A 10,245-nucleotide genomic window follows, 5' to 3' on the forward strand; every position below is an offset into this window, starting at 1 on the left:
GGCCGGGACAGACACGGGCAGGCGGCCGCCAGCGCGGGCGGGAGGACCCACGCAGACACCCCATCCCTGCCGCCAGGAGGCCCCGGACCTGGGTCCTCACCCCGCCTGCCTGCGTCGCCCCAGCTGCTGTGGGGCTGGACACGAGCAGGGAGGGGCAGGACAAGAGCTGCAATGGCCACAAATGGTATCTTAACACCCCGCCGGACAGGACGCCCGGACAGGACGCCCCGACCTGCAGCCCCTTCCACCAGACACGGCTCCACCCGCACGCGGCCGGGGACCCCAGCATCGCCCGGGCCCAGAGCCGGCACCCCAGGGCCCCCACCTGCCAGTGCGCCCCTGGCCAGCCCGAGGCGGCCCAGCCGGGCACGGGCCACCCCTCTCGGTCTAGAACAGTCCAGTATTGCACTTTACAAAAAAAAAAAAAAAAAAAAAAATTGCATTTTACTAAAGACCCCGCGTCGCATCATCCGTCAGTGCTCGGCTCCCGCGCGCTCTGGACTCGGGAAACAGCGCCAAAGTCCACTCGGGAGCCCGCGCGGAGCGGCGGAGCGCGTCCTGCTCTGTGGCACAAGGGCCCCGGCTGCGTGCCAGGCTCCCCGGGTGCGGCCCCTGCGCAGCTGGCAGGAGGGTGCGTTCCTTATTGCTGCCTTCGCCTGGGGGCGCAGAAGGGCGCCCCTGCGTGAGAGGCCACGAGTCCAGCCGGAATCCGCTGCCCCCCGCGGGTCCTGGAGGGCGACGCGCCGGCGAGGAGAAGGGTTCGCTGTGGCGAGCCCAGCCTGGACGGCGCGGACGCCCCAGCAGCCAGCGTGCGCGCGCGCGTGCGCCCAGGGCGCGGGCGCGGGGTCCGGCCGGCCGCGCTGGCCCGCGGGGAGCAGGTCCGGCGCCCCGGCCGCCGGGACTGCGGGTCGGGGCGCGGCGCCGTCTTGGGGGCGCAGCGGCGGCGGAGCGGGCGCTGCCGGCGGGCGGGTCAGAGGCCCAGGGCCTCCGCGTGCTTGCGCGCCTTCAGCCGCAGGTCGGCGATGCTCGAGTTCTTGCTGTTGCTCTTGGCCGCGGCGGCCACCACGGCGGCGGCCGAGGCGGACTCGGCCAGCGAGGCGATGGGCAGCCCGAAGGGCGGCGGCGGGAACATCAGGTAGGGCGCGTGCGCCGCCAGGTGCGGGTGCAGGTGCGGGTGCGCGTGGGCCACGCCCTCCAGCTGCAGCTGCGCCTGGACCTGCAGGGGGGCAGAGCCGGTGAGGGGCACGGCTGACCCCTCGGGCCCCACGCCGCGCCCCTGCGCGGCCCTCTGGACCCCCCAGCTCTGGGGTTCCCGAGTGAGCCTGGCACCACCTGCAACCGCCCCGCCCCTGCACCCCGGAGGCCTCGGGGGCTGCTGCAGCCTCGCCCGCCTTAGGAGAGCCGCGTGGAGGTGGACACACGAGGCCCGCCCTCGCCACCCCGGGGACTGCAAGCCGCATCCAGCGGACCCTGCGCTGGGCCTGTGGCCGACCCCGCCGCCCGCCCCAGAAGCCACCCTGGCCGTGGAAGTTGGCTTCAACGAGAGGAAAATAGCGCAGGGAAGAGGCGGGTGGGGGTCCCCAAAGTGGACCCTGGGCAGCCGCCAGCCGGCGGGGAGAGGCTCAGCCCAGAGCGCACCCAGGCTGCGCCCTGCCCCCGCGCTCGCCAGAGGCCAGGGCTGCCCCAGCCACCTCGGCTCGGCAAACACAGCTCCAAATATAGCCGGCTCGGCCCTGCAGCCAAACAGCCCGGTGGCCACACCTCCCTCTGCCCAGCTCCCCCGCTCGCCCACGTGGGGACCCGCAGGCACTTGGGGTCCCGCCCAAGCCAGCCGGGCTATCTCCCCCAAGGGCGCTCAGCCCCTTCCTGCAAGCAGGTCTCACCCCAGCAGGGGAGGGGCCCTTGGGGACCTGCAGCGCCGGCTGCGCCCCTCTCTGCTCCAGTGGCGCGCAGGACGCGCCACTCCCCGAGGCTGCAGGGCCCCCACGGACACAGCGCCCCAGCACAGGAGGCGCAGGGCCCCCAGGAGGTGGGGGTCCCGCTGTGCGCCCTGCTCCCCGCCACCCCGAGTCCCGCCCCCAGCCAGGCTGGTTCCTGGGTGGGATTATTTTCCTCCGGAGGAGCTCGTTCAGGGGCGTTGGGGTTTATGTCCGCGCCCTCCCGACGGTGCGTCCTGGGGTTTTACAGCGTGATTTTAAGACGTGCCAACGGCCCGTAAACGCGGCCTGTGAGCGCGCCCGGCCGGCCGGGCCGGGAGGGGCGCGCGGGCGGAGGGAGGCGCGCGGGGGGCGGTACCTGTTGGAAAGGCATCCGCAGCGCGCCCATGTTCACGTAGGGCGCCACCCGGCAGGCGTCCAGGTGGCTGGCGGTGCCCAGGATGACGCCTGCAAGAGACACAGCGGGGTCAGCCGCGCGCGGGGGCCGGGGCTGGAGGGCGCGCGCCCCCGCCGCCTGCGCCCCGTACCCACCTTTGTGCATCTGGTTCTCCTGCTTCCGGCACTTGGCTCGGCGGTTCTGGAACCAAACCTGGGGACCGGGCAGCAGACAGACGCGGGGGTGAGGAGCCGGCGGCCTGGCCTGGGGTCACCCAGCCCCAGTGTCTCTTCCCCCCAAATCCCTCTCCCACAGGTCCCTGGGCCCAGAGGGACTCCAGGGCCCCGGTGAATGCCCCCCAAGCAGCACGGGGCACCCAGGAATCTAGAGGGGAGCTCTGGGTGCAGCTCCCCACCCGCTCTGGGGCGTCCCGTTCCAGCCTCGCACCCCAGGCCAGTGCCAGCCTCGTCTCCAGGAGGGGACACATGGGGAAGGCGAGATGCAGCCCCCTCCCCAGCTTGGGGGGTCCTGGCTCCAGAGACTTCTCTGTGATGCCCTCCTGGGCAGCCAGTTCTGAGCAAGGCCCCATAAGCACCCCAATAACCAGGCCCCTGGTCACTCCCCGCAGAGCCCCGCAGGGCAGGAGGAGGGAGCCTGGGCGCGGCCGCAGGAGCTTGGGAGTTGGAGCACAGGCTTCCCGGAGAGGGGAGAGGCCCCTCCTGTGTCCTCCCTGTCCAGGCAGCCCTGGTCCTGGGGAGGCCCTGCCGAACCCCACCCCCGTCCCTCCATCCTCTCTGCTGGCTCCTCCAGCTTCCCCCGGCGCAGCCACGCTGGCGGCCAGTGCCCAGGAGAACGCAGCCCGCTGGGCAGTCCCAGTGGCCTGCCCTCACGCAGGGCTCCCCCCCCCCCCCCCCCCGGAGAGCACCCCAGGGAGATCAGAAGCACCCCTGAAACACCCCAGACTGCAAACAAGCCTCCTGGGAGGTGTCCGCCCCACTCTCTGGACTCAAGCGCTCCGAGGGGAGCCACTGCCCCAGGACCGGAATCCGCCTTCCAGAACATGCACGGCTCACCCCACCCCGCTGCGGGCGGGCGGCCCGGAAAAGTTTTAGGGTGCGCCCTGGAGAAGTATTTCCCCCAAACGAGCCTCCCTCTCCATGCCCAGACTCCTAATTTTTTTCCAGCCCCAAAGCCTGGACCTTCTTGTCCCACTAAGCTGTGTCCCCCGGGCGGGCTGAGGCTGCGTCGCCCAGACCCTCCTGACCCCGAGCCTGTTCTCGGCCCCAGGGACAGTGGACCCCGGTCTGTGCTCTCCGCCCCGGGACAGTGGACCCCGGTCTCTGCCCTCCGCCCCGGGACAGTGGACCCCGGTCTCTGCTCTCTGCCCCAGGGACAGTGGACCCCGGTCTCTGCTCTCGGCCCTGGGACAGTGGACCCCGGTCTCTGCTCTCCGCCCCGGGACAGTGGACCCCGGTCTCTGCTCTCTGCCCCAGGGACAGTGGACCCTGGTCTCTGCTCTCGGCCCTGGGACAGTGGACCCCGGTCTCTGCTCTCCGCCCGGGGACAGTGGACCCTGCTCTCTGTTCTCTGGCCCAGGACAGTGGGCCCTGGTCTCTGCTCTCCATCCGGGACAGTGGACCCTGGTCTCTGCTCTCGGCCCCAGGGACAGTGGGCCCTGGTCTCTGCTGTTGGCCCCAGGGACAGTGGACCTGGTCTCTGCTCTCCGCCCTAGGAGAGTGGACCTGGTCTCTGCTCTCCACCCCGGGAGAGTGGACCCCGGTCTCTGCTCTCGGCCCAGGGACAGTGGACCTGGTCTCTGCTCTCCGCCCCAGGACAGTGGACCTGGTCTCTGCTCTCCATCCGGGACAGTGGACCCTGGTCTCTGCCCTCGCCCCCCAAGAGTGGACCCTGGTCTCTGCTCTCCATCCAGGACAGTGGACCCTGGTCTCTGCTCTCCGCCCCAGGACAGTGGACCCCTGGTCTCTGCTCTCCATCCGGGACAGTGGACCCTGGTCTCTGCCCTCCGCCCCCAAGAGTGGACCCTGGTCTCTGCTCTCGGCCAGGACAGTGGACCCTGGTCTCTGCTCTCCACCCCAGGACAGTGGACCCCGGTCTCTGCTCTCGGCCCTGGGACAGTGGACCCTGGTCTCTGCTCTCCGCCCCAGGACAGTGGACCCTACCTGGTCTCTGCTCTCCATCCGGGACAGTGGACCCCGGTCTCTGCTCTCGGCCCCGGGAGAGTGGACCCTGGTCTCTGCTCTCCACCCCGGGAGAGTGGACCCTGGTCTCTGCTCTCGGCCCCGGGAGAGTGGACCCTGGTCTCTGCTCTCCATCCGGGACAGTGCACCCTGGTCTCTGCCCTCGCCCCCCAAGAGTGGACCCTGGTCTCTGCCCTCGCCCCCCAAGAGTGGACCCTGGCCTCTGCCCTCCGCCGCGGGACAGTGGACCCTGGTCTCTGCAAGGGCTTCCAAGCCAGACTCGTGCCCAAGTCTCAAGACCCGCTCCTTCCCTTCAGCGGGGAGGGGAGGAAAAAAAAATAAGATTATGAAGAATAAAAGTGATGAATTAGCCGGCGCGTGACGCGCTAATAAATCAGTCTTGGGGTGATTCTCGATCAATTCCAATTAGCCGAGAATATGCTAAGTGAAGCCGAGGACACTGCTTTAGACAGTTATTTCTTCATTAAGGACCCGCTCCCCGATCCCGTCCGCAAACGCCGTGATCGCATTTCCTTTTGATTTCCATTACAGACAGTGAATAATGACATTTAATTTAGCTCCGCGCCGCAAACCCACAGATATTTGTTGTAATTAAATTACGGCTGCTCCACACTCGGGCTCATAACTTTCGATTAGAACCCTGACAGCTGCGGAGGCCGGGCCGGGCGCGAAACAAAAGGTTAATAAGCCGCGGCACCGGCTGCGCAATTTATTTACGGCGCGTTTCCACCCCAAATTGAAACCCGGCCCTTGCACGACGCGGGGACGGGGCTGTCCTGGCCGGACTCGGGGCGCCTTGGGGGCAGAGCCTGGCCCCGGCCCTGCGCCCCAACCCCAGCGCCCCGGGTTCCGCTAATTGTTTTTATCAGCCGTGTCCCCTGGGCCCCGACCCCGGCCCCTTGGCGGCCCTGGTGGCCGAGGCGCTCCGGGAGTGCGCGCCTCCCTCCGTGTTTATTTTTATTATTATTTACAGGCCTCGGATTTTAATTCCTGCTGGGATCGATAGGGCCGCCCCCCCATCCCCTGCGTTTTCGGGTTTCTGGAGGCCCCACCGAGCAATTTCGCGGCAGCAGCACCTCCTGGAAGGTGCCGGGTAATAGACTGCGGAAAGAAATAGTGTGGAATTGAATTACAAGTAATTTATTTTTATAGAAACACTACATCAAGGCCGGGAGATATTGCAGCGCCGGCCGGAGACGCACGTCGAGGCGACATAAAAGCGCGTGTCCCCTTCAGCGAAAGTTTAATCTTTTCATTAATTTGGACGGGGAGAGGCTAATGGATCTTCGGGGAGGGGCCGGGCTCGCTGGACGCGGCGGCCACGCGGGCAGCAGGACCTGCGGGCTCCGGGGCGGGCGGCGCGCAGCCCCAGCTTCCCGGAATCCCCGGGCCGCCCCGTGTCCAGATCTCCCCTCCCCAACCTCGTCGCAGCAGCCGGGAAGGTGGCAAAGGCGGGGAGCAAGCGCGAGGGTCTTTCGCCCCAGAAATCGATCCGGCGCCCGCGTAAATAAATAAAACCTTCATAAATAAAACCGGGGAGAGGCCCGAGCCGCGCTGGCGGGCGCGCCCGCCCGCTGCAGCCCTTTGTTTTCCCGCGGCCCCTCCCCGCCTGGCAAAATTAATTCCATTTATTTAAAACCCGTCCCCAGAGGCCCGGGACCCTGACCCCTGTCTCTTGTCCGCGGCGCGCAGCCCCGCGCGCAGCCCCGCGCGCAGCCCCAGAGGACGGAGCCGCCGGTCTCCCGTGCGCCCGGGCCGCCAGCCCGGCCCCGGCGCCCCGGAGGACGCGCCTCCTCGCCGCCTTCCCCCGCGGCGGAGGAACAGATTGACGCCGGCTGAGCGCGCCCCGAAAGGGGGCTGGGGTGTCCGCCGTCCGCGCCGCGCCCGCCCCGGGGCCCGCCGACAGAGGCGGCCAGATGGGCGCCGGGACGCGCGCGCCAAGCCCGGCTAATCCGGCCCCGCGCGGGCAGGAGGCCGCTGCCGGCCCCGGAGCCTCCCCGCCCGCGCCCCGCGCGCCCTGCCGCGCCCTACCTGCACGCGCGCCTCCGACAGCCCCAGGCGCTGGCTGAGCTCCTCGCGCATGAAGGCGTCGGGGTAGTGCGTCTCGTCGAAGAGCCGCTCCAGCTCGTTCAGCTGCTCCAGCGTGAAGTTGGTGCGGCTGCGCCGCTGCTTCAGCTTCGTCTGCCCGTCCTCGTCCTCGGACTTGACGTCCTCGCGCTTGTCCTTACACTCGAAGAGGCCTGTGGGCGGCACCGGGTGAGCGCCCCGCGCGCGCGCAGCCCTGGCCCGGGGGGCGCCCAGCTGGGGCGCAAGGCAGGGGCCGGGGCGCAGGCGCCCCAGCTGAGGGAGCCGCGCGCTCTGTAACCAAAACAGTGGCCATGGCGGCCGGGGCGCCTGGGGGTCATCTCCGAATATTCGCCACAATTATCCACTTCGTGAGGCGCACCGTCTCTGCTCTATTTTTCTTTTTCAAGGGGGTTGGGGCGTTGAATGTTATTTTTAAGTCAAACAAGCCGAGGCAGGATTCCCCGAGTGCGGGGTGCCCAGCGAGACACCCACAAGGGGCGTGGAGAGGGCGCAGGCCACGCTGAGGCCCAGGCCCACGGAGAGAGGTGGCACAGGCCCCACGGCGGGTCCTCAGACCCCACCCTGGTCTCTTCTCACCCGAGCCAGCGGCTTCCCCAGCACAGAGCGCCGGGGGTGTCCGGGCCGAAGCCCCCAGCTGCCCGTGCAACCTCTCTCCCTTCACACCTATCCGGCCTCCCGTCCCCAAGTCCAGCGTGCAGGTATCTGCTGGGGGAGGAGGCCCCTGAGCAGCAGGTAATAAAGAGCTTTTCAGCGTCTCCAGATCGAGAAGATTCCAACCCAGAAACCTCCGCTCACCTCCAGGAAATGGAGCCACTCACCAAGCTCAGGGGGAGATCAGGGAGGCCTGTGTTGCTTTCCCGGGCTCCTGCCCCCCACACGGGGACTCTGGGTGCCCGTGCTCCGTGCCCCCAGGATGTCAAGAAGCCCCCCCAGTCCCTAGGCAGGGACCCAACAGCAGACTTGCGGTGCACAAGGCCGGAGGGTCAGCCCCTCCCGTGCCAACGGGCAGCGGGGGATTCTGGTGCTCTGCCCCCACCCCAGTGTCCCGGACATGGACACCAGGAGCCAGGACCCCTCCCCGGTGGCCCCAGAGGCTGTGATCTGAGCTGATCCACACCTGGGACCCTAAATCTTGTTTCCAAGAACCCCCGCCTCTTCCCACAGAAAGTCCTTCCCGAGAGGGGCCCACGCTCCCTCCCCCGTCACTTTCCCAAAGTTGGAGCCCAGGGGGGGACGCTGCCTGCACAGCCTCTAAGTCCTGGGCTGCTTTGCAGACTCCACCCCAGACTCAGCTCCCCGGGACAGGCTTCTTGGAGAGCCCTGGGGTGCCCAAACCTCCCTTCTGCGGCCCCCCCGCAGCAAATGCCAGCCTGGGGCTGCACCCGCAAGGGCTGCCTGGCCAGGGACGGCGCCTCTGGGGACGTGGCCAGCGGCCTTGGGGCGTATTTTCCCCCACCCCCACCCGGGCTGTGCAGGGCAGGACACGCAGAGGACATGCCGGCCTGCGGCTGGGGGGCAGCAGCCAGGAGCCCAGAGACTTTTCCTGGCACAGTGACCCCCTGGAGTTCAAGGGGGGGCCCCCGAATGTCTCACGGGGCTTCCAGGGACCAAACTCTCTTTGTGTGGATTGGGGTGCAGGCGCCGGTGCACCCCAGCTGAGGCCTGCCCACTGCCCACTGCGGGTTCAGCCTCCCCGGGTGTCCAGAAGGTCAAGGCCTCAGAGGTCTGTGCCCCAGGTCCGCCCAGAGCCCTACCCCAGGCCCAGATGGGGACCAGGAGGCCGGGACGCCCCGTGACTGCCCTGACCCGTCCACACTGACTTGAGAGACACAGACCCACCCAACACACTGGACCCTCGGCTTCTCCTCTTTATAATCAAAATGGACACTCGTAGCTGGGTCTGGGCGCCCGGGAGAGCCAGCTCACCCCTCCCCGACCCACGCTCGCCCCAGAAGGCCGCTGGCCGGCACAGCCGCAGAGCCTGGCCTCAGGGTTTGGGGGACTCTGGGTGCAGCAGACCCTCAGGGCTGGCAGCCTGGACTCCCCGGCCACGAGCTTGTGGACTGTCCAGGCCGCGCGCAGCTGCAGCCCTGCTGCTTCTCGGGAGCTGCTGCTCCCTAAAGCCTGGCGGGCCCCGAACCGGGCTGCTGTCCGGGGAAAGTTTCCCCCAAGAGGACACGGCGCCCAGAGACTCGGGCAGGAGGGGGCACCCGAGCAGGACGGGCCCTCCCCACCACCGCCTGCGCCCACCCGCGTGGGGCCCCAACTCTGCCCGTTCCGGGCCGGGGAAGTGGGCCGGGGGCGGCCCGGGCTGGAGGACACCCCGGCCCACCTGCTCTCCAGGCACGACCAGAACCACCCGCCTGGGAAGTTCCCGCCAAGGCCACGGGCTCCCCACCGCCCAGTCGGCCCCAGCAGCCCCCACCGCCTCGCGCAGGGTCCCCGCGTTCTTACGCAAAGGCCGGCGCCGAGGCCCGCGGCCTCTCGCAGCCGGAGACGCAGCCGGAGACGCCGCCTCCGGGGGCCGAGGCAGAGCCAGCGGGCGCCCGGCCTGCGCGCAGCCGGGCGGGCCGGGCGCGAGTCGCCTTCCCGGGGCCCCGGGCGCCCCAGCTTACCCTCCGCGGCCCTCCCCGCGCCGAACTCCTTCAGCTTGTCCTTGTCCTGCTCCACGTGCTCCTTGAAGACGTGCAGCGGGCAGTGGCCGCCCCCCTCCGCCAGCTCCTGCAGGCCGGGCTCCGCGCCCCCCAGCTCCCGCGAGCGCGCCAGGCCGCTCTCCAAAACTTCCCGGTACGTGATCGAGTCCTTCTTGGCGACGCCGCCGCCGGGCTCCTTGCTTTTCTGGTCAAAAGATTTGGATACAAAAGCCGTGAGCTCCTCCATGGCCGCGGGCCGGGCGCCCGGGCGCGGGCCGGGGGCCGGGGCTGGCGGGGCGCGCCGGGGTCCGCACGCCTCCCGCGCGGAGAGCCGGTCCGCGTGAGGGCAGGTCCCTGCCGCCGTTATTTATGCCTTTCAATTTGCGATCCCACTATTTATACGCCGCCACCTCCGCCCAGCCCCCCGCGCCCTGTCTGCAGCAATTACGGCTCTGCGCTCGGCGCCGGGCGCACGCCGCCACGCGCCCCCACCTCCACGCCGGCAATTGGCTTCTTTTCATTTCATCACTGTTTGGCGTCCGCGCACCTTGGTGTGGAGAGGTAGACAGCAGATGGGTGCAGGGCGAGGGGAGCGCGCGCGGGGCGGCGCCGGCGCCCGGAACAGGTATCCGCGTTCCGCCCGGGCGGCGGCGCAGAGGACACGCGGGGAGGCCGGTGCGCGGGGCCCCGGGGCCTCGCGGGGAGCGGCCCGGCCCGCGCCCAGCGCGCACGGGGCCGGCGGAGACACCCGGGGCGCCCGGCGGCCGCGGCGAGGCGCGACCCCACGCCGGCAACGACCCCCGCGAGCGAGGCGCTCGGAGCGCAGCCGGACCCCGGCGTGGCCGGCGCAGCGGGTCGCGCGGCGGGATGGCGCGGGCGGCCGGTGCGCCCCGAGAGCGAGATCAAGGGCCCGGGGTCCACCGGGACGCGCGCGCCGGAGCCGCCCCCGGGCGCGGGGAAGCCGCGTGCGGACTCGGAGGGGCGGGCGCGGC

The 10,245-nt window shown here is 69.6% G+C and overlaps 1 protein-coding gene across 1 annotated transcript; it reads right to left on the reverse strand.

Annotated features, from left to right (window-relative positions):
* Positions 1-970: 970 nt before the first annotated feature.
* On the reverse strand, positions 971-9,500 carry SHOX (short stature homeobox). Its single transcript, XM_037513143.1, has 5 exons — positions 9,236-9,500; positions 6,564-6,772; positions 2,469-2,526; positions 2,296-2,384; positions 971-1,216 (listed from the first exon to the last, which is right to left on the reverse strand). The coding sequence occupies exons 1-5, from the start codon at positions 9,498-9,500 to the stop codon at positions 971-973; spliced, it is 867 nt and encodes a 288-aa protein (XP_037369040.1).
* Positions 9,501-10,245: the final 745 nt, after the last annotated feature.

This window comes from Talpa occidentalis, unplaced genomic scaffold (genome assembly GCF_014898055.3).
Source record: "Talpa occidentalis isolate TD23 unplaced genomic scaffold, MPIMG_talOcc4v2.1 talOcc4.15, whole genome shotgun sequence".
Taxonomy (NCBI): Eukaryota; Metazoa; Chordata; class Mammalia; order Eulipotyphla; family Talpidae; genus Talpa; species Talpa occidentalis.

Coding starts and splice junctions, on each gene's coding strand:
- SHOX (XM_037513143.1), bottom strand. CDS start 9,500: ATGGAGGAGCTCACGGCTTTTGTATCCAAATCTTTTGACCAGAAAAGC. Junction 2,527..6,563: donor TGTCGGAGGCGCGCGTGCAG/GTAGGGCGCGGC, acceptor CCCGGTCCCCAG/GTTTGGTTCCAGAACCGCCG. Junction 1,217..2,295: donor TGCGGATGCCTTTCCAACAG/GTACCGCCCCCC, acceptor GCCCCCCTGCAG/GTCCAGGCGCAGCTGCAGCT.